At 61.1% G+C, this 21,519-nt stretch overlaps 9 protein-coding genes across 9 annotated transcripts; 5 read left to right on the top strand and 4 right to left on the bottom strand.

The window, feature by feature from the left end:
• Window positions 1-596: 596 nt before the first annotated feature.
• EHS24_001403 (uncharacterized protein) lies at window positions 597-1,888 on the top strand (the record flags this gene model as incomplete). The annotated part of the gene is made up of 5 exons (XM_028617201.1): window positions 597-658; window positions 702-780; window positions 825-959; window positions 1,014-1,298; window positions 1,343-1,888. 5 exons carry the CDS (start codon window positions 597-599, stop codon window positions 1,886-1,888), a joined length of 1,107 nt encoding a protein of 368 aa, XP_028474508.1.
• Window positions 1,889-2,648: 760 nt separating this feature from the next.
• On the top strand, window positions 2,649-5,081 carry EHS24_001402 (uncharacterized protein; the record flags this gene model as incomplete). The annotated part of the gene is made up of 1 exon (XM_028617200.1): window positions 2,649-5,081. One exon carries the CDS (start codon window positions 2,649-2,651, stop codon window positions 5,079-5,081), a length of 2,433 nt encoding a protein of 810 aa, XP_028474507.1.
• A 211-nt stretch (window positions 5,082-5,292) lies between these two features.
• EHS24_001401 (uncharacterized protein) lies at window positions 5,293-6,630 on the top strand (the record flags this gene model as incomplete). The annotated part of the gene is made up of 5 exons (XM_028617199.1): window positions 5,293-5,355; window positions 5,417-5,567; window positions 5,614-5,760; window positions 5,847-6,083; window positions 6,185-6,630. 5 exons carry the CDS (start codon window positions 5,293-5,295, stop codon window positions 6,628-6,630), a joined length of 1,044 nt encoding a protein of 347 aa, XP_028474506.1.
• A 513-nt stretch (window positions 6,631-7,143) lies between these two features.
• EHS24_001400 (uncharacterized protein) lies at window positions 7,144-8,199 on the bottom strand (the record flags this gene model as incomplete). Its single annotated transcript, XM_028617198.1, has 6 exons — window positions 7,144-7,369; window positions 7,658-7,771; window positions 7,837-7,887; window positions 7,942-7,957; window positions 8,016-8,103; window positions 8,188-8,199. The coding sequence occupies 6 exons, from the start codon at window positions 8,197-8,199 to the stop codon at window positions 7,144-7,146; spliced, it is 507 nt and encodes a 168-aa protein (XP_028474505.1).
• A 438-nt stretch (window positions 8,200-8,637) lies between these two features.
• On the bottom strand, window positions 8,638-9,894 carry PRE6 (Proteasome subunit alpha type-4; the record flags this gene model as incomplete). Its single annotated transcript, XM_028617197.1, has 6 exons — window positions 8,638-8,850; window positions 8,915-9,342; window positions 9,408-9,534; window positions 9,585-9,635; window positions 9,693-9,721; window positions 9,873-9,894. 6 exons carry the CDS (start codon window positions 9,892-9,894, stop codon window positions 8,638-8,640), a joined length of 870 nt encoding a protein of 289 aa, XP_028474504.1.
• Window positions 9,895-10,340: 446 nt separating this feature from the next.
• On the top strand, window positions 10,341-11,069 carry EHS24_001398 (uncharacterized protein; the record flags this gene model as incomplete). The annotated part of the gene is made up of 4 exons (XM_028617196.1): window positions 10,341-10,410; window positions 10,451-10,471; window positions 10,547-10,646; window positions 10,709-11,069. The coding sequence occupies 4 exons, from the start codon at window positions 10,341-10,343 to the stop codon at window positions 11,067-11,069; spliced, it is 552 nt and encodes a 183-aa protein (XP_028474503.1).
• Window positions 11,070-11,175: 106 nt separating this feature from the next.
• PEX1 (Peroxisome biosynthesis protein pex1) lies at window positions 11,176-14,853 on the bottom strand (the record flags this gene model as incomplete). Its single annotated transcript, XM_028617195.1, has 10 exons — window positions 11,176-11,263; window positions 11,323-12,117; window positions 12,165-13,149; window positions 13,191-13,381; window positions 13,422-13,493; window positions 13,544-14,111; window positions 14,177-14,291; window positions 14,340-14,423; window positions 14,473-14,670; window positions 14,758-14,853. 10 exons carry the CDS (start codon window positions 14,851-14,853, stop codon window positions 11,176-11,178), a joined length of 3,192 nt encoding a protein of 1,063 aa, XP_028474502.1.
• Window positions 14,854-15,706: 853 nt separating this feature from the next.
• ERG1 (Squalene epoxidase) lies at window positions 15,707-17,588 on the top strand (the record flags this gene model as incomplete). The annotated part of the gene is made up of 3 exons (XM_028617194.1): window positions 15,707-15,772; window positions 15,904-16,815; window positions 16,881-17,588. The coding sequence occupies 3 exons, from the start codon at window positions 15,707-15,709 to the stop codon at window positions 17,586-17,588; spliced, it is 1,686 nt and encodes a 561-aa protein (XP_028474501.1).
• A 474-nt stretch (window positions 17,589-18,062) lies between these two features.
• Window positions 18,063-20,851, bottom strand: EHS24_001395 (uncharacterized protein; the record flags this gene model as incomplete). Its single annotated transcript, XM_028617193.1, has 6 exons — window positions 18,063-18,719; window positions 18,768-19,907; window positions 19,965-20,027; window positions 20,100-20,453; window positions 20,585-20,676; window positions 20,842-20,851. 6 exons carry the CDS (start codon window positions 20,849-20,851, stop codon window positions 18,063-18,065), a joined length of 2,316 nt encoding a protein of 771 aa, XP_028474500.1.
• Window positions 20,852-21,519: the final 668 nt, after the last annotated feature.

The following is a 21,519-nucleotide window of genomic DNA, read 5'->3' as shown; positions in this document are numbered from 1 at the left end:
GGACCACGCCGGCGGAAGCCGCCGCCTGTGACGGACAAGGCGCGGTGCAGCGCGTGTGACTCACACTTGTGTTGGGACTAAATAGACGACCTTGCGGCGACCATGGCAAGACGTGGTGCGTTCGAGTGCCAGTGCAAGGTGTCGTTTGTGGAAGGGTGATGAAATATAACGAGTGAGAATGGGGGGAGTGATCGCGAGCTCGTTCGGTGCCGTCACACCACCGCACGAGAGCGACGACGTCAGACACACTCACCCTGCGCCGCGACTTATTCAGGTCACGTGATCGCAACCCCCCCTGCGCCATGGGCCAGCCGGGCCGCTGGGGCCGCTGATAATGAATTTGGTTCCGCCGTCCACCCAAAGGCTCACGGTGGAGGTGCAACACACGACACACCGTCTGGAAGAATCCTTGGGTGACGATGACCAAGCGCGTCGATATACCCTCCGTTTCCACAACATCTCTCTCTCTCTCAACAACATGCCCGTCGGGCACAGGTTGTAGTGTTCAGTCATCACATCTGAACCTGTTTCCTCATCCCGCTCATTCCCCTCATTCTTCATACCCCCCGCACACATTAAAACAAACTGTCCACGTCATGTCGCTGCTCATCGGCCGCTTTGAGCATCTCCCCAACAGGCCACGCTCAGATGAGGCGAGGTGAGTAACGTTACAAGACAGACGCATGTCTGACCATCCAAAGGCCTCTCTTGGAGAAGATTGCAAGCCAGGTCAAGCCCATCATGGTGAAGCGCGGATGGAAGGTTGGAACTCTTGCAGAGGTGAGTCAGCTAGGTAACCCCCACTCTTATAGCTGACCATCTAGTTTCTGCCCGCCAACCCGGCACTGCTCGGCAACAACATGAACCACGGCCAGCAGATCAACCTGCGCCTACGACCTCCCGGGAACACCTCGACGTTTTATGAATACGACCAGCTCGTCCTTGTCATGCTACACGAAGTGAGTCGCCACCCAAGGGCAGGGAAGGCACAAGGAAGCGGCTGACGTCACCAGCTCACCCATATTGTACACGGCCCACACGACGCCAGCTTTTACAAGCTGCTGAGCGAGCTCGAGGAAGAGTTCTACTCACTCAAGCACAAGGGCTACGAAGGCGAAGGATTCCACTCGGCCGGAAACCGCCTCAACGGCGTGCGCGTCAACGAGTACGACGGCCGTCGCAGGGGTCTCGCAGCCGCCGAAAAGCGCCTCAACCAGGCCAAGGCTCTCGGACGCGGAGGCGTGCTTGGAGGAACGTCTCGGAATGCTGGCAAGACGATGCGTGAGATTGTGGCAGAGGTGAGTGAACCGATATGTGTTGTCCCTGCTGACCCTCCTCGCAGGCTGCAGAGAGGCGCATGCAAGACGACAAGGCATGCGACACGACACACACCGCCGAGGTAGAGGAGGAGATCCGCAAGGCTCAGGCCGAGAGCGTTGGTATCGACGCCAAAGACATTATCGACTTGACGGGTTCTTCGGACGATGACGACGAGTCTATCGAGGACACAACCCCAACGCCCGTGGACGAGAAGGATACCAAGAAACGTCCTCTGCCCGCTGCTGCGCCTGCCGCCCCGCCCGCCCGCCGCCCTCCACCAGTGTCCAAGCCAACGTCCTCTGCTGCACACAGCCGTCCGGCCAAGTTGCCTGCCTCGTCGTCCAGTGCTACCCCCACTCCCCCCATTCCCGTAAAGGAGGACTGGGCATGCTCGACGTGCACGCTCATCAACCCCATTTCGGAGAAGGCGTGCCAAGCGTGCACGGCGCCTCGCCCGCCACAGAGTGTCTCTGCTACAGGCTGGTTCTGTGACTTCTGTGGTGCTGGACCGCGTGACATGGGCATGTGGAGCTGTGGAGAGTGCAGCTGGGTTCGCAAGTGGGGATAAGCAATGTAGACAGACCCTGTAGAAAGTAGTCCCTTGTCCGTACTGTGTACTACGCTGCTGTATCATTTCGTTGTGCTTAAGTGAGAGTCTTGCGTGTCACATCGGGTCTGGGGAACCTGTATGCCCAGTGCCAAGCAAGACTATCTGTGAACCTTGGTAGATGCACAGACGGTCGAGCGTCACAGATCACATAATTTGTAACATGGCTGATTACAAAAGGATAAACTAAACGACGGACGTGCATTATAACACCATTCATAATAACACTGGAAAACAGATGTGATTTATAACGGCCAGAATTGTACACTGGTACAACCCTTTGAATAGCTTAGCGTGCCGCGGATGTGAGTTCCCGACATTTGAACACTTTCCTGCCGTCGCAAGTCAGGGTTGGGGGTTGCCGTCAATCGACCCTCAGAACGGTTAATCCTTTTGTTTTGTTTTTTGCGCCAGTGGCCAGTGGCCATCCTCCGGTGTCCGCTTTTGCCTGGCGCCGTGTGTGTGCTTCTTAATTGGAGACATCTACCTTGCAGTGGGCTGGTACATGCTTGGAGTGGGAGTGGCCTGAGTAGAGCCACGGGCCCAATCGCCCAGCCAATTCGCACACACCCGCGGCCAACTGATAAGTAAATACCACGTCATATTATGCACAAGTCACTTCCGTGCGCGCGTCGGCCGGTGAGACTTTCCAGCTTGCAGCAGGCCGACAGACACATCCACTCTGGACCTAACACACCTTTAACGACCTTCAAAAGCGCGCATGCCGTTCCGCGCACGCCTCCACCCGCTCAGCCTGGTGCGGCGACAAGCAGCCGCCCAGCGGTTTGTGCTGCACACGGCTCGCGCGTCCGCCCCACCCTTGGCGACCCCTCAGGCTTCCTCATTTGCTGGACCGGGACCGAACACCCTCCAGTGCCGCGCGTACAACACGACCGCAGCGGCCCAGCTGTCATTTGCCGACTTCTTCTCTGGGCGGAAATCACAAAAGGCGGCACAGGAAGGGGACGCTGCCGTCGACAAGTTTATGGCGTTGGTCGGCCGTCGGTCCTCGCAGGACTTGACCCGGTCGTACACGGCACTCGTGGCCCAGATCAACAGCGGTGGCTGCCGTCGTCTCACTGCCGACGAGCTGGACCGGGTGCTGCGGTTTCTCTCTGATGGGCATCCTTCTTCGTTTACAGTGACCTTTCTGCAAGCACTGTTTGACGACATGGAGCGCCTCCACCACGTCGAGGCCGAACCTCGGCACTACCGCAGCCTAATCTCGGGCTTGGCGCGCAACGACAATGGACCCCGCGCCCTCGAGATTGCACGGTCACTTCACGACAGCGTGGGAGTTGTCACGGAACAGGAGTGGAGCGACATCCTTCGCGCGACGTTGAGGCGGCCCAACAGTGCCAAAGACTCCAAAGCCATCGACGAGGTCCTCACAGCGGCCAAGCTGGCTGGCGCCAACTCTGAGCGACTCTACTCGACCGTTTTGACCATGCCCACCGCCCGGGAATTGAGCAGTAAGGCAGCGGCAAAAGAAGCAGCCAAGCTGTACGCACGCATGGACAAGGACGGCGTCGCCCCCGGTCCGTGGTGCGAGGCACGGCTTGTGGATGCCCAACTGGGTGCCAGCGTCGCCTCCTCGGTCAAGGCGACCGTCGACAGCTGGCGTGCTGCCGACAATGTGGACGACGCCGAGCTGCAGCAGTTCCGTGAGGAGGTGACCCTGCGGCTCGAAATGGCTCGCAAGGACCGTGCGGCCATGGAAGCGCTTCTCCACGAGGGAGTCCCACACGCTCGCCCATCAGAAGTGTCGAAAGCCTTTACCTTTGCCGTCCAAGACCGGTTAAATGGCGTGTACACCACCGAGACCGTTGTGGATGCCATCGAGGAGGTGGCGACTGCGACCGGCAAGCAGTTTTCCACAGAGGCATGGACCCTCTTGATCTCGACTGTCGACGAGCTTGGTCATTACGATGTGGCGTACGATCTGTACGAGCTGGCGCGTGCGCGCATGTCCACGCTGGACGACCGCCTTGCCAAGCAGATCATTCGCTCCCTGTGCAACAAGTATGACGAGCCGCGCTTGGACGAGGCAATGTCCATGTATCACCACCTGGTCGACTCCAACCCAAACATCAACATTGCGATCTTGCGCAAGATCTACGAAATGTTGTTCAGCAGCTGCGCCAAACATGCCTCGGCAGATTACAGCGACCGTAACACCGCAGGCTATGTCGCAAGTTTGGCCACAAAATCTGCTATTTTGATAGCCGACGATGCCTTGCGTCGCGGTATCCAAATTAGCAAGACGAGCGCCGGCCGCCTCATTGACATTATGACCGGTGCCAAAGACCACCCGGAAGCGTTCGACGTGTACCGTCGAATCTCATATGTGCTCGATCCCCCTCTCGATGGAAACCAAATCGACCAGGTTGCGGCGGCCTTTATCAAGTTGAGGTGGGCTGGGTCGGTTGTCCCGAATCCCGAGTATGTCAAGGCTTTTATCGACGACATGTCGTGGACGGGCGTGGCTGGAGCCCGTTCCCTCCTCATGGCGCTTCTGAACACGTACGCGTACCTGGCCAAAGAGTGGTGGCCCTCAATGGACGAGAACGCCGACAGGCGGTTTGCGATCGATGCCTTGCTACACGCAACACGAGACGTGCACCACTTGATCATGCTCGACTCGGCCGTCCCCATGGAGATTCCCCTCCTGACAGCATTGATGGACGCCCTCTCCAGCTGTGGCGCCTTTGGCGAAGCCTTTGAGGTCTGGCGCGAGATTGTCATCCAGTGCAACAAGCGGCTTCGAGACGGCCCGAAAATCAGCGAGCAGTTGATGGCACCTGCCATCAGCGTTGCGCTCGATAGCGCTGGGTGGGGCCACGACCCAGCGGCCGCCCACAAAATCTGGTCGTGGGCGTCGCGGCACAACCTCCTGTCACACAAGAACTGGGAGACTTGGACAGAATGCCTGTGCCGATTGGGCCTGTTCGAGGAGGCGCTCAACGTCGTCACAAACCAGATGGGCCACAACGGCAACCCTCCAGCAACGGCGGGCTCCGTGATGGTGATCATGAAGTTTGTCACTCGTGACCGCCACCGTCACCTCATGCCCCATGTCGGCCGGCAGCTGCGCGAAAAGTGTCCGCAGCTTTACGATCAGGTCAAGTCTAGCATCATCATCGACGAGTTTTGATTAATCACTTGGTATAGAAGATAGAGCCAAGGAGAAGCATCGTCGAGGTAGTTTGTAGAAGCAAGTGGCCTTTGGATGTACTTTTGTTGGGCCATTTTTGCCTCCGTCGCCACCTCCACCGGCCATGTCTCCGTGCTGGCACAACCTGTTTGTGACCTCATGGTCCACCGACCTGTCTAGCTGTCTACCCGTCTCCACAATCCACACAACAATGACCTCTGCACCACCCCTCGACGTGCCCCTGCACGTCAAGTATATCCAGCAGCTCGATGAGGTGCGTGTTCTCGTCAGCTCGTTCCACTTCTCCCAAACCCAAGCTGACTGGCGGTTTGCAGAAGAAAGACCTCGCGTACCACCTCACAGAGCACCTCCGCCTGAACGGCGTGTACTGGGGCCTGACGGCGCTGAGTATCATGGGCCACAAGGACGCTCTGCCGCGCGACGCCATGGTGGACTATGTCATGAGCTGCTGGGACGACGAGGCCGGTGAGTGCAGTCTAGGAAGCGGCTGGGCTGTGTCAAGTACCAACAGCTGACACTTTACCCCCCCCCCCTTCTTCAGGTGCATTTGGCGCTCATCCAGGCCACGATGCGCATATCCACGGGACATGTTCTGGTATCCAGATCCTGATCATGCAAGATGCGTTGGATCGCGTGGACGTTGACCGCGTCGTCAAATGTAAGCCACGAGTACTCTCAGCTTTTGTCTTGTCCGATGCAGCTGTACAATACCGTTCGTCGCGCGAACGCTGACACATGTCCCAGTCCTGCTCACGCTTGTGGGCCCCGACGGCCGTGTCGAGGGCGACCAGTTTGGCGAGTTTGACGTCCGCTTCTCGTACATCTTCGTCATGGTCCTGTCGCTCCTGGGCCGGCTGGACGCCATGGACACCATCTACGACGGCAAGGGACGGCAGCTCGTGGTGGACAATATCGTCAACAGCATGAACTTTGACGGCGCGTTCGGGAGCGAGCCCGGTGCCGAGAGCCATGGCGCAATGGGTGAGTTCGAGTCTTGAGTCCGAGTCCGAGTCCGGGCCCGAGAGTCACGGACCAGGCGCACCAGATCGGAGAATGCTGCATCTGCTAACCCGCCCCTCCAGTGTGGGTGTGCGTCGCTTCCCTGGCGATCCTGGGCGAACTGGACCGCATCGACCGCGACCTGCTCGGCTGGTGGCTGTCGGAGCGCCAGCTGCCCAACGGCGGCCTGAACGGCCGCCCCGAAAAGCTCGAGGACGTGTGCTACTCGTGGTGGAACTTGGCGGCACTGAGCATCATCGGCAAGCTGCACTGGATCAACCGGGACAAGCTCATGGCTTTTATTCTCGGCGCACAGGATCTCGAGGGCGGCGGGATCGCCGACCGGCCGGGAGACTGGGTGGACGTCTTCCACACCGTGTTCGGGCTCGCGGGGCTCAGCCTCGTCGGGTATCCGGGCCTGAGGGATATCGACCCGCTGTACTGCATGCCGGCGGAGGTTACCGACAAGATGGGCCTCAGGAGGGATTACAGGACGTTGCCACGGCTCGAGCAGTGGCCTCAGGCATAGGGAGAGGCGTGTGGCATAGCATTGTGATGGTATAGATTGGCAGCAACGTGGGGTACAACACAAGCGACTAGCTGCAGTGGACTTGGCATGTGTGCTGACAGCTGGCAAGGGTCGGCAACACCAAGTCAGGCGCAGCATCAACCCCGCGGCCAGACCCCACACGCGCAGTCGCCTGTGACGCCATACATGGATCTGTGATCGCTGGTAGATTTCATCGAAGAGATTAAGAACGAATATTATAACGGCCGGCATGGGTAGCTAGCCTGCATCTACGGGCCGGGGTTTGGGTTTGGGTTTGGGTTTGGGGTAGAAGAATTCGTGAATGCGAAGAGATGTGGGGCGAGTGCTTGGAACAAAGGGGTGGGCAACGCTCGCTAGCAGCTAGAAGAAGAAGCAGAAGCAGAAGCATGGCGCCTTGGCGCGGATCGTGTCGGCCACAACGAGGTGGCACGAGTGCACGATACGAGTGTGCTCGGCGCCCCGGTCATGCGGCCACTGGGGTCGCTACGATCGCTACGCCACCAGACCGTCAGACAGGCGCTGGCCGCCGCGCAGGGCCACGCCGCCCAGCAGAAGGATGAAGACGAGCATGACAGTGACGACGATGAAGCTCATCCACCCAAACGCCTCGGCGGCCGACAGCTGGGAGCAGTAGACGAGCGCATGCTGAGCGCCACAGTGCAGCGTGCCGCCAATGGCCGAGGTGAACGATGCGATACCGGCAAGCCAGAAGATCCAACTGAGGAAAGGAGAAAATGTCAGCGGCGCTCGTGTTGTTTTTGGATCGTATCATCGACGCGCGCAGCCAGGTCCCCTCCCCCGCCCCCGGTGACATGTGAGATCTAGATCTGGGAGCCCAAGCAAAGCCATCAGACCACCACACCTCTTGTCCTCTTGTCCTGGGCCACCGTCTCCAGTCACAGTCTCACAGTCACACAGACGGTTCGGGCTGGTCCCCACTGTTCCCCCCTCGTGCTCCCACTCCCATTGTTTGGATCCACCGCTCCACATACGCCACAACACTCACGTCAAGATGAGGAACACGGCATGGCTCGCCGTGCTGGCAATGACGCTCATGGCCGCCATGAAGAAGCTGGCAATGTAGACGGCGCTGAAGAAGACGGTCCACCATGAGACAAAGCTGTGGCAGAAGCGTCAGTCCAACGTTGATGGATGGATGGGGGGACGCGGGGGGGAGGAACGCACACTAGGAACTTGAGACGATCGCGGATCGAGGGTGACGGGTACGAGTCGTTGCTGTTTAGGATGTCAGTAAGTGTCGCGCGCTGGGTCGTGATGAAGACAGCGTACTTGTTGTAGCTTGCGACTGTGGACCGGGTCAGCACTTTGACGATCTACCCGTAGCCACGACGCGAGAAACTCACCGAGCCAGGCAGTGATGCAGCCCTCGATGAGGGCAAAGAAGAGCAGGAGGCCGAAGAGGATTGGGTGGCCCCGCTGAATGTGCTGGTCCTGGAGCGTTGTGTCAGTATAGGGAGACGGTGGTGGTTGTAGTGTGTGGCTCTCTCTTTTTTTTGTCTTCGGGCGGGTACGCACATAGTTGCCCATCGTGGATTGCTGCTGTGGTGGATGGGTGGAGGGATAGAGTGGATGCGATACACAGGGATCCAGTGGCGACGGAGTGGATGGAGTGGGTGGTGATGGATCGAAGAATGGTGTGGCTCCTCTCCCAATGTCAACGTCGCCGCCGTCGCATCATTGTATGGTGGTCATTTTTATTTGAGCGGCTGACGTCATCGGAATAACACCACCACAGGAGCGCCGACACACCCCTCCTCGGTTGGTGTCGGCGCCGCTCTGGCTACCACGCTCCGCCCCCTTGCCGCCGGCGGCCGGCGGCCGTGTATTATACTAGCCATGATGCAGCAATGATGAAGCGTATAATCCATATATGACATAACTGTGGCACGTCACAATCGGTGTTGCAGCAACCGTTGTGCCCTATAGCTTCCACTTGTAGCTGCTGTCTGTCTGCGTCCTCACCGTCTACTGCACATCGCTCCCCTCGCCAGTAGCCCCGCTGGCGTCGGCCTGAGACGGGGTGGCCGCGCCGGTACCAGCCGCCGACAGGGCGCTGGCAAACATGGACGCCTGGCCGGCCTGGGTGGCTGCCAGACGCGCGCGTTTACGCTCCGCCTCGGCCTCCTTCTCCGACTCGATCTGCGAGACGATCGCCTCAATCTCCGTCTGCTCAAGGCTCTGGGAAACGTGTTAGCACTGGTGTGTACATACTACTCCCCAGCCACGCCTCTGTGCTACTCACCCTCACGACGCCGTAGCTCTCCATGACCGAAATCTCAATGTTCTTCGCGCCGGTCTGGACGACCTCGAGCAGCGACTTGACGGCGAGCTTGATGGTGAGCTCGCGGTCGAGGTTCTCGGTGTAGTTCTTCTCCAGGAACTCGCGGACGGTCTTGGACGCACGGCCAATGGCGCACGCCTTCCAGGCCGAGTAGATTCCCGAGGGCTCGGTCATGAACAGGTGCGGCACAGTGTCGTTGGGGTCAAAGCCGACGATGAGGGTCGAGATACCGAACGGGCGCACACCACCAGACTGGGTGTACTTTTGCTGGATGCCCGCAACGTGCTTGGTAATGTACTCGACGGTGACGGGGTCCTCGACAGTGAGGCGGTGGGACTGGCACTCGACGCGCGCCTTGTCGATCAGGATACGGCCGTCGGCGGTGAGACCTGGACGGGGTGTCAGTGGAGAACTCTGTGTGCAAGAGGTAGGTAGAGCAAAAGAGCATACGCACCGGCAAAGGCGACGCAGATGTGGTCATCGAGCATGGCGACCTTGCGCACAGTACGAGGGTCCTGGAGCTGGAGGGCCGACTTCTTCTCGACACCGAGGACGACACACGACTTGCCGCGAACGCCGACCTGTGGAGAATGTCAGCTTGGCGAGAGGGGCGTAGCTGGCCAAAACGTACAGCAGCAGTGCCTCGCCTCACGGCCTCGAGGGCATACTCGACCTGGAAGAGCTGGAGAGGCAATGTCAGTTACGTGTGCGGGGTGTTTGCAGGGCGGTGATGGCTCACATGTCCATCAGGCGAGAAGACGGTGAGCGCTGCAATGTGTCAGCTGGAGTTCGGGTAATGTGCTGCCAGCTGTGGTGGCCTCTACTATCGCCCCAGCTTGGCATTCCATTGAGTATAGGCTAGCTGGACTGAGGAAGACGAGACTCCCACCAAGCAATGGCTCGAGACACCTCCACTTACCGCGATCGTAGGACCTGGACATGGTGACGGCGCGAGCAGGGTTCTAGATGGAGGGGGGGTTGGGGTTGGACGCGGGGATGCGCCTTGTGTCGCTCGAGAGGGTGCAGGGAGGGTGACGAGTGAGCTGAGTGTGGGTGTGGGTGCGGTGGTCGATGTCGTTGTTATGCAAGGTGCGTTGATGCTGCAGCAGGCTGCTCTCGACGCGGTCGTCGTTCGTGCATGACGCTGCACACGCTTAGACAGCCGCGACGCCTAAGCGTCCACACCACCCACGCTGGGCGGCGGCGTTATACCGAGTGTGGCACAACGCGGAGATGACGAGGCCCATCTCCGGGTGGCGACTGTCGAGACCGTCCCTGGCTGGCCCATGTGGTGACAGCACCGGGCCAAGCCGGCCAAGCAAGCCGGCCAAAGATATCAGCAGCATTGGGCTCATTGCACTCTCCCACTCTCCCCGTCAAACACCAAATGGCCCAGCCTAGAAAACGTACAGACCAACAGCGCAAGCTGTCTCCAGAGGACAAGGAGGACGTCGGCGGTGAGCTAGGCAAATCTCAACAAAGCTGACACCTCCCCAGCTCGTCCCATCTCCGAGGAAGGTGTGTCCCGACGGCTTCGTTACAGCCACCACAGCAGCGCGACCGCGAGGTGGAACTGACACGCAACGCGTACAGAGCAGGACGATGTCATCCGCAAGCTGCGCACAAAGGCCGCGGGGGACAAGGCGTTTGCCCGTAAGGGCCTGGACATGGTCGTCCTCGTCGCCACGTTCATGTGCGTTACATCGCTCCCCCCCCCCCCCAACAGCTCTACTGCCGCTAACGCTTCGCGTCCAGGACCGCGACCAAGGCCATCCAAATGTCCGAACTCGGCGCGCCGGGCTTGCTCGTGCTCGTGCTCGCTGTCCAGGCGCTCCTGCTTCCCTTGTCGCTCTCGCCCGACTGGATCAAGTATGCGTCCGCAAGGGAGTTTATGGAGGCCAACCACCTGGCCGTGACGGTCGTGCAGCTGACGCTGTTCATGGTCGCGTATCTCGGCGTGGGGCAGGACCACGGCGCCGGGCTGACGGACATGGTGCGCTGGGCGATCCCCGAGCTCGTGGCTGGCGCTGTCGAGTGGCAGCGCCGCAGCGAGCGCGACAGCGAGGCCAGTCTGCAACGCCTCGAAGGGTTGCGGTATGACCTCAAGGGTGCTTAGATGCGGTCGGTCACTTGGTTGCGTGGTGCGCAAGAACCCATGATATATGCATTTTGGAATCCTCCAACACTACCCCCCGACTGTCTGCGTGCCCGTCGTCTTCAGTCTACTTCAGCGACGACCGCGTGCCCGTCGCACGCCCCCCATCGCCATTCTGCATGTTGCCATCGCGGTCCGTGACGAACGCCGAGTAGCTAAAAGGCAACGCGTCAGCACGTTTGTTTCGCCAGCAACCCATCTCTCCGCAACTCACATCCTTGCAAACCGGGCCTTCTCGGATGCGGCCACGGACGGCCTGGTGGCCTTCATCGACTCGCGCAGGTGGCGTTCCTCAATGACGGGCGTGGCGAGCTTTTCCTTTTCGACTTCCTCCGTCTCGGCCGTCTGCGGGGTGGTGGAGGCGACGATCGTCTCGATGCGCTCGGCAAAGGCCGTGCGCGCCGCAGAGGTGATGGTCGTCTCCTCAGGCTGGAGCTGGCGGTATGCCGGCTTGTGCGCGGCAGCAGCCGGGGGAGCCGCCGAGCCGTTGGACGCGCTGTGCTCGTGCTCGTAGTCGTCGCCGTTGGACGCGTCGTCGCCATTGTCGACGGCCTTGCCCTTGCCCTTTCCTTTACCCTTGCCCTTGCCGTTGTCCACCGCCTTGCCCTTGCCCTTTCCTTTGCCCTTGCTGACGACGGGCTCCTCGGCCTCGTCGGCAGGCTTGTTGAGCACAGAGTGCACCACGTCCAGGTGGGCATTGTACACGAGGGCCTGGAGGTCTGCGCCGGAAAAGCCCTCGGTGTCGAACGCGAGCTGCTCAAAGTCGATGCCGGGCGCGACGTGCAGCTTGTTTGTAAACGACTGGATAATCTCCAGACGGTCCTGGACAGAGGGCATGTCGCACAGGATCGACTTGTCGAGACGGCCCGGACGCAGCAGCGCCGGGTCGATGAGGTCGGGGCGCGACGTGGCGGCGAGGACGTACACGCCGTCCAGGCCTTGGGCGCCGTCCATCTCCGTGAGCATCTGGTTGACGACGCGGTCCGTGACGCCGGTACTGTCGTGGCCACTGTGGTTGTCAGCTAAACATGCCCGATATCAGAGCGCTTAACTAACCGCTTGGGCGCAATGGAGTCAAACTCGTCAAAGAAAAGCACACACGGCTTGGCCGCCGATGCGCGCTCAAACAGGTCGCGAACCGACTGCTCGCTCTGGCCGATATACTTGTTGAGGATCTCGGGACCCTTGACGCTGATAAAGTTGAGGCCCGTCTCGCGCGCGACAGCCGAGGCCAGCAGCGTCTTGCCGCAACCGGGGTATCCGTACAGCAAGAGACCGGACCGGAGACGCAGGGGAGAGTGCGCGAAAATACGCGCATACTTGGTAGGCCACTCGAGCGTCTCGCGGAGCACCTGGCGCGCCTCGTGCAGGCCGCCAATGTCGGCCCAGCGCACATCCGACTTTTGCAGCGACACGCCGCGCAGGCTAAAGGGCGTAAACGCCTCTTGGGCAGCGACAAAGTCGTCCATCGTCAGCCGGGGGTCCTCGGTCGCGGGGTCGCCGCGCGTACAGCGGATCATGGCCTGCTGGTTTGCGCCCGTCACAAAGTCGCTCAAGTCGCACGCCGAGTATCCCTCCGTCAGCGTCGCGAGGGTGACGTAGTCGAGCTCGGTCGCTTCCGAGACGACCACGACGCTGCGCGCCGCCTCGCCGGGCGACTGCTCCTGCGCCTTGACGAGCACCTCGAGAATCTCGCGACGTGTGTCGCTCTTGGGAGGCTGGACCTTCATGCTCTCGCCGAAAATGTGCTTGGACGTCAGGAGACCGTGCAACGACGCAGAACCCGTGGCCGTCGCCAGGACCATGACGCCATGGGGCAACGTCTCGGAGCTGAAGAGACGGGAAAAGTGCTCGGCAAGGATGGCCGGGTTGGACGACGCCGTGTTTTCGTTTTCGGGTGACAGTAACAGGTCGAGGTTGTCGAGAATGATGATGCACGGGCGGCGGCGCTCGGCGTCCTCGATCCACTTGGACATTTCCTCCTTGGTCTGCTTGACGCGCGAGTCGGGGTCCATGCGGCCGACATCCTGGTAGATGACCTCTGTGCGTGGGTTAGCATATCACGGCGACGACTTAACCCACCGGCAAGGATGCTGCGGTCCGCCTCGAGGGACGCGCCAATGGCCTTTGCAATGGCCGTCTTGCCTGAGCCCTTGGCGCCTGTGATGAGCAGCGGCTTGGCAGATCCCGAAATGGCAGCACGGGTAAAGTAGCTGATTGCGCTGTCGAGCACCTTGGCTACACCAGCGAGTGGCGGGTCCGGGGATTGGGGACTGCCTGTCAGCTTGGATCTCCGGGTGCCCTCTAGCTCACAGGTTGAGAATGTGGGTCGGGGAAGTGCCGTTGGCCTTGGCCTTGTTGGTCTTGGGCGTCGCCGCGGTGATTCTGGTCGAGGGTTAGCACGATATCGACCATTGGTACAAGCGACAACCCACCTGGCAGTAACCCATGGTGACCACTCGGCGTCCAGCTCGCCAGAGAGCACGACGCAGCCAGCAGGCATCTCGTCCCACCCCACGAGCCAGGCCTGGAGGGGCGGCTCCTCCTCCTCTGCAGTCTCCTGTCCCTGCTCGCCCTCCTTGGGAGACGCGGGGGCAGGCTCGTCCTCGGGCGTGGGCTCCTTCTCGCGACGGAAGCTTGCAAACACGGGCGTGTCCTTTGCCTGCTGCTCCACGCCGAGACGCCGGCGGATCTTGGCCAGCGTAGAGGGCGCACACCACGCCACCTTGTCGTTGCCGGCAATCTGGCTGTCGTCGTGGGACAGCGTCGGGAAGCCCCACTTGGCGGCAACCCGTGGGGGGACCACACGGACGGTCGCCTCCTTGACGGTGGGGGTCTTGCCCTTGCTCGACGACGACGACACGGGCAGCTGGGCCGGTGTGACCACCTTGGCGGGCTCGGGCGCGCTGCTGGTCGCATTACGCGGCCGCGGCGCGACGTAGATTTCAGTATCGGCGTTCACGAGCACGACAGAGGACGACGTTGTGGGCGGGTTGGTAGCATCTGTTGCACGGTCGGTCAGGCGCTTTGTTCTTGTCGCAACCTCTCTCATGTGACTTTTGACTCACCAACACGTATACGGATCTTGGTGCGACCCATGACCCAGACATCGATTTCCTGGCCCTTTTGGGCAGCACGGAGCTGGCCCAGGAGGTTGTTCTCGAGGTAGTTTGCATTTTGCTCCTGTGAAGAGTCAGTTTGAGTGCAACAACAAGGGACATTTAAACTGACCAGAATCTCCCAGTCATCAGTCGACAGCGGTGTCACAGACACGGAACGAGCCTTGGTCGGGTTGTGGATGATACTGATCTCAAGCTGCGGTCCGGGTCAGTCACAGTCACAACCTTGTAGTAGAGTGACCCACGATTGTGCCCTCGGCCCAGCCATAGTTGAGAGCCACCTCCGGGTCGACTTCGAGCGTCTCGAGCTGGCTGCCGCCAATACCCGAGAGGGAGCTGGCGGCGGCCAAGCCCGACCATCCGAGGTATGCGCTCTGCGGAGCACGCCTTGAGCTGGACGCTGGGACGAGCGGGGCGAGGTGGAGGATGAGGCCTTGAGGACGCTGCACAAGGGGGGAATGTGGTTAGCACCTATGCTTCGGTATTGGGAGCCCCCGCGGCTGCGTCGGGTACTGGTCGCTGCTGCTCACTGTCTGTGACTGCGCGAGAGACGCGTAGAGGGAGAGGGGGAGGTGGACGAGGTTTGAGCGCAGGGAGCGGTACTTGACCGCCGCCTTTCTGGGCATGGCTGTGAGTGTGAATGTGGGTGGGAGGGGGAGACGGGTGTGGAAAGTGGGGACGATGTTCAAAGGTAGGTAGAGATGGTTGTGGGCGGCTTTGATCGCGGCGTCGACCTGGTCGACCTGGATCTCTTTCTCTTGTCGTCGGCGCAGAGCGACACAGCCGGTTACCGGCCCCGGACAGGACGGGTCCCACCCTGGCAGAGCGGGGCCAGCCAAGTTGCGCAACGGCCGGCAACCGGCTCGACGACTGTTAGCATTTCGTTATCTGGTCCTTACACTTAGACAGCTCGCGGGTGACCCTTGTGAAGCATGCAAGTGGCTCCGTAATGTGTCTGCACGACCACGGAATCAACAATGGCTCGGTTGCATCAGAATCTCCTCAGATCTCGTCGGCAAGAAGGTTGAGGGACCTCTTTTAAGGCCAGCCAGGCAGACGGTGTGGCCCCCGTTTTGTCACATTATTTCCCTCCGAGATAATCCCCCCCCCCCCCCCCCCCGCGTGCTCGTACCATGCTGCGGGCCATGTTGGACACAAGGACGTCTTTGTTTTGTTTGCCATGCACTGACTCTTATTGGCATATGCATCGCACGGGGAGAGCCGGAGGAAGGCAGCAGCAGCAGCCAAATGTATATAACGACGGGAGTAAAAAGTGGGCCCACCCCTGTCCACGCCGCCGCCGCCGCCGCCTTGCCTGCCAGGCACCAAAAGGAGTGGATCGGAAAGAGATTCCAGGTGGGACGATAGCACGATGGAGACAAAGAGGACGTCGACAACAAATCCAACCGTCGACCACTCATAAATATCCCAATAGACCGTGTCCCTCACACCTCACGCTCACCCCCTATCACCCACACCATGGCCGCCATCTCAGACACAAACGCGGCAGCAGGCCCCTCAACCTCGCCCTCACCAGCACCCTCAGTGAGCTCCGCACCGCACAGCACAGCGCCTCTGCGCGCGCGCGCGTCTCGGATGATATATCCTGACGCGTCGCTGTTCGCGATGCCAGCTGCCATGGCCATGCAATGCTGACCACACCCGCCCACACCCAGATCCATGAGCTCCAGCCCGAGATCATCATCATCGGAGGCGGCATCGCCGGCTGTGCGCTCGCATACTCGCTGTCCCATGCAGGACGCAAGTGCCTCATGGTCGAGCGCGACCTGTCCGAGCCCGACCGTATTGTCGGCGAGCTCCTCCAGCCCGGCGGCGTCGCGGCGCTCGAGCAGCTGGGTATGGCCTCGTGCCTCGAGGGCATCGACGCTACCCCCGTAGAGGGATACTGTGTCCTCTCGGGCGACCGTGAGGTCGGCATCCCATACCCCGACCTGGCGTCGTTTGTTGGCGACAAGCCAGAATCGAATGGCGCTGCCAACGGAAAGGCCAACGGAGCTGCCAACGGCCACACCAATGGCCACGCCAACGGCCACGTCAACGGCACCAACGGTACCAACGGCGCTGCCGAGCCTGAAAAGTGGATCATCCCTTCCGGCAGCGGTCGCAAGGAAGGCCGCTCGTTCCACCACGGCCGGTTCATCCAGAAGCTGCGCGCAAAGTGTCTCGACGAGGCGCCCGACCTCGACGTGCTCGAGGCGACGGCGCGCGACCTGGTCTTTTGCCCACACACCAACCAGGTGATCGGTGTCTCTGTCGCCATCAAGAGCGGCGGCGACGAAAAGCCCACCGTCAAGAACATTTACGCGCCGCTCACCATCGTCGCCGACGGCTGCTTTTCGAAGTTCCGCTCCGTGCCCGGCACGCGCACGCCGGCGCCTGTGCTGCGCTCGCATTTCGTCGGCGTCGTGCTCAAGGGCGCCGACCTGCCGCTCAAGTACTGCGGTACCGTGTGCCTCACGCCCATGGGCCCCGTGCTGCTGTACCAGATCGGCGACAAGGCGCGCGAGATCCGCATGCTCATGGACGTAAAGGGCAAGCTGCCGTCCGTGGCCGACGGAAGCCTCAAGGTGAGTTTGTGATACTGTCTGCACTCTGTCGCGCCGTACGCATGTTACTGACACGCTTGTTCCAGCGCTTCCTCATTGAAAACTACGTGCCGCACCTCCCCTCGGCGCTGCACCCTGCCATCCTCAAGGCGCTGGACGAGACGCGTATCCGCTCGATGCCCAACTCGTTCCTCCCGGCGTCGATGCAGGGTGTGTCCAACTCGCTGGCCGGGTGCATCCTCGTCGGCGACGCGTGGAACATGCGCCACCCACTCACGGGCGGCGGCATGACGGTGGCCTTCCACGACGCCGTGCTGCTCACCAAGATCCTGTCGCCCGACGACGACCTGCCCGCGGGCCGCGAGGGCCTGGAGAGGTGGGACGTTGTCGCCGACCGGCTCAAGGACTGGTTCTGGGACCGCAAGAACCTCGCTGGCACAGTCAACGTCCTCTCCATCGCGCTGTACGACCTGTTCGGCGGGTCCAACGACGACCTCGCCGTCCTCCGCGAGGGCTGCTTCAAGTACTTTGAGCTCGGGGGCGAGTGCGTGTCGGGCCCCGTGGGCCTGCTGTCGGCGCTCGCGCCCCGCCCCTTTGTGCTCTTTTACCACTTCTTCTCGGTCGCGTTTTACAGCATCTACATCATGCTCACGCTCGGCGTGCCCGGCAAGGACGGCAAGCTCGTCGCGCCCACGTGGCTCCAGACACCGGGACTCTTCCTCTACGGCTTCAAGGTCATTTACACCGCCGCCGTCGTCTTCCTCCCTGTCATGTACAGCGAGATCAAGATCTAGCCGGGGGCAAGAGCTTTTAGCTTTTTAGAATTAGAAATTATAAACGAGCTGTCTTGCTAGGGAATACAGATGGAGTTTTCATCCATCCCCGACAGGACACAGGACACAGCGTATACCCACCCACACCCTTATAGATCTACCTTCATGTACATGTGCACTCCTCGCCCTGCTGCTTGCCCTGCTGCTTGCCCTGCTGCTTGCCCTGCTGCTGCCGCTGCTGCTGCTGCTTTTGGCACCGAGCACATGGTTTATGGTTCATTATTCTATCTCTCTGATGATGACAAAAACCCAAGGGGAGGGGGACGGCCCAGCTCGTAACAGATCCTGCGTGGTACAAAAAAGAAGACGGCGAGAGAGAATATCAATGAAAAAAAAAAATGCTAGGAAAGAGGGAAATGGAAGGAGAACAAGTAGAAAAAAGAAAAAGACGGGGGAACACTAGGGGGAGGCCCAAACACCTGCCTGCGGCGTGTGCTACACGCCGTCGCCGTGGAACTTGCGCACGACGTCCGCGACGGCAATCTTGGCCGTCTGCGTCGCGCTCCGCCCGCGACCGTGCACCGCCTGGGGCTGGCCCGACGCACTGCCGTGCTCAAAGTAATCGTTTCCGCTGCCGGCGGCGGCCAATGGCGACGTGGGCGTGGCGCCGGGACTGCTCCCCTTGGAAGGGAGGACGGCGGGCGTGGGCGGTTGCTGCGTCAGAGTCGGGACTGGAGGCATGGGCGACTTGGACTCGGCGCGCGGCGACAGGGGCGGCGCGCCGACACCGGAACCGCCGCCAGCGCCGCCCATCTGGGCGAGCCGCTCGCGCTCGCGGTTGATGAGTGCGCGAATGGCCGCGATCCACTTGATCTCCTCTTCCTCGCTGGGCGCGCACAGGTCGTACCGCCGCTTGTTGGTCACGATGCGCACGACGTGGTTGTCGTTGGCGCCGTGCGGGTGCGAGCGGTGCATCTGCATCGACGACGAGGCGCCGTCGAGCTTGCTGCGCAGCGACGTGTGGCGGGCGGGTGGGGCGTGATACTTGTTGTCGTCGCCCGACGAGGCGTCCTCGTCATCGTCGTCTTCGGGGTCCACGGAAAAGACGTCCAGAATAGACGACATGGGGATAAACGTCAAAGGGCGAGAGTCCTGCGGGCGCTGGTTAGGTCAAGTGCGATATTTTGTTTTTATGCTCACCATGTGGCTCTTGGTGTATGTGACACCTCCGGACGTGAGGAAGAACCAGCGTTTCCGCCACACCTCCCTTGCCGTTTTCCTGCTCTTCTTCATGAGGTACATGGCCAGGATAATCTTGTTGGGATCAGATACGGCAGGGGTGGCCTGGCACTGACGGTGTTCCTGCATCTGCTCGGCGGTGGGCCATGCCTGGTGCGGGTCCGAAAAGTAGGGTTCGTCCTCGTCGGAACTGACAAACTGGGGCGGCTGACCCAAGCCGCCCTTTGGTGGGCTGAGCGAGGCACCGCCCGTGCGCTGGTCCATCGACCCAGTGGACGGGTCTCGGCGTTGTTGCGACGAACCTCGTGCAAGAGCTGCTTGCAGACCAGGGACCGGGATGGGGTTGGACAGGCGGCGGTTCACTTGCGCGGCACTGGGCGGTGCTGCGCCGCCGCCCCCGCCCCCGCCGCCGGTGGTGCTAGGCGAGGTGGCCGACGATGGACTGCGACCGAGATTCACATTGGCCATCTGGGATGAAACGGCTGCGGACGGGCTTTGCGGAGGCCCTTGCTGGCCCCCAACCGGTGGTGGTGGCTGGAGCGGTTGGAACGAGGACGGGGGCGCCTGGTACGAGCCTGGTGCTTGAGCACCGCCGACGCTGCCGCTGGAGCCAACGCCGCCGACACCGCCGGCACGGTGGAAGAAACTACCCGAAGCCGACGCCGCAGGCGACACGGACATGCCAGTGGTGGTCGAAAAGGTGCTCGTCCACGTGCTCGCCAGGTTGTAGCTCTCGGCGTCGTTGTGGTGGTGGTGGTGCTGGTCACCTCCAGACGGTGATGGGACTGCAATGGCGCGTGATTGCGGTGGCTGCTGGTGCGGCTGGTGTGGCTGCTGCGGCTGCGGCTGGTGCGATTGATGCTGTTGGTGTGTCTCGCCCCCCTTGTCTCGTCGACGAGTTTCGTCTTCTTGACGCTCAGACATGCGCTTGTTAATGGCGCGCACCCACTCCTCCCTCTCCTCAGCGGAGAGCGCCTCGGCGAAAAAGGTCCTGTCCGACGTGACAATCGCAAAGGCGAAAGGGTGCTTTTGCTTCTCGGACGTCACGGGCACGACTGAGTGGATCTGGCGGAGATCGATGGCGCGAGAGAGAGAGTATTCCTGCGAAACAGGTCAGTGTGGGCGGGCGCGTCGTCTTGGACCGCTACTCGGACATACCCTGTTATCCTTGTAGTATGCCAGCTTGGTGGACCGCAGGACAAACCACTTCTTCTTCCATTGCTAAAGAGAGAGATGTGTCAGCGCCGCCTGCAGACCTAGACGGAGGGGAGGGTAACCAACACTTGAGCCCACCTTTCTCCTCTCCTGCTTCTTAAAGAGGAATCCACTCCTGAACACGCGCTCGCCGTCCACGCCCCTCTCGAGCTGCGCGTTGCCAGCGCCGTCCTCTTCTGACGCCTCTCCGTCGTCTCCTTCCACTCCCTCGGGCTCCAGTGGGGGCGGGGGCAGTCTGTCGTTCATGTCGAGGCTCGAGCCCTGGCGTTCTGCAATAGCACTCAGCGGGCCGTGTGATGGCGCATGCGGAGTGGCCGGCGACGCAGCGGGCGACGTGGCCAAGTGGGTGGCAAAGGTGGGGAGAGACGTGTTGAGCGGGGGCAGCGACGATGACGCGATGGACGAGTCCGACTCGTTGCCCGAATGTTGAGACTTTGTGTGATGTCAGTCATTTGCGCGGCGCGCGCGGCAAGAACGCCGGGCGTGCGAGTGACCAGACAGGCCCCCCGCCGCCGCCGCCGCCCGCCCGCCTGTCGACGGACAGACGGTGTATAAGAACGCACCTTTGTTGGCCGGCGTACTGGAACCGGTCGTGGTCCAGGTGGTAACTTGAAGGACAGTTTGCGTTCTACTTCAGCCTTTGTGGGTGGAAGAGCTGGAGTTGTTGCTGGCTGCGCTGCGAGTGTAATGGGTTGAGACACCGAGGCCCCTGCTTCAAACCGCTGTTTAGCATCGGACGAGGGGGAGCGGGGGGGGAGGAATTCAAGCCTCCTCTGAGGGTGTGGGGGGAGAAGGGGGGGGGGATTGGGTTTCAACTTACGCTGCAACATGGCGGGCGGCCCGATCCCCACAACGCCAATGCTTGACAGAGCGGCGGTCACGGTGGAAAGATGGGGTGGGGGGAGAGGGGGGGTCTGTGTTGAGGGCGATGAGGGATGTGGATGTTGGAGAGGTGTGGTGTTGTGGATGTTGGGAGCAGACGGATATGGGGGGTTGGGGTTGTGCTTGGCTGGGGGCACTGGAATAGAAGCAGGGCGGGTCCAATGTCACGGATCCCACACCAGGGCACAGGCGCGGGGCTTGACAGCGGCGGGCAAAGAGGTGGAGGCAGGTGCGTGTGTGCGTGTGTGTTGTATATATATGCTGGATAGTATATGAATGTTGCGCTCGACGGGTGAGGCGACGAGGAGCGCGTGCGTGTGTTGCTATGCTTGCAAATTGGGCAGCATGCAGCGGCAGCAGCGACGACGACGACGACGACGACCATATGCACCCCACAAACACACCACCACCACACCACACAGGGCCCACACGCCGTCATAGAAAACAACGGACATGCACCCAGGCACCCGCGTAAGCTTTTCCCACGTGGATATGTTTATATGGACCCCCCGTTTAACGCCCAAAAGTCAATCCTCCTCTCCGTCGCCACCCCTTCTCATCTCTGCAGTGTGGGTTTCAACGTTTGGATTCGGCCTTCACCCACAACACACGTACA

This window comes from Apiotrichum porosum, assembly GCF_003942205.1.
Source record: "Apiotrichum porosum strain DSM 27194 chromosome Unknown scaffold_10, whole genome shotgun sequence".
In the NCBI taxonomy this organism is placed as follows: domain Eukaryota; kingdom Fungi; phylum Basidiomycota; class Tremellomycetes; order Trichosporonales; family Trichosporonaceae; genus Apiotrichum; species Apiotrichum porosum.
This window is presented reverse-complemented; position numbering and strand designations above follow the sequence as displayed.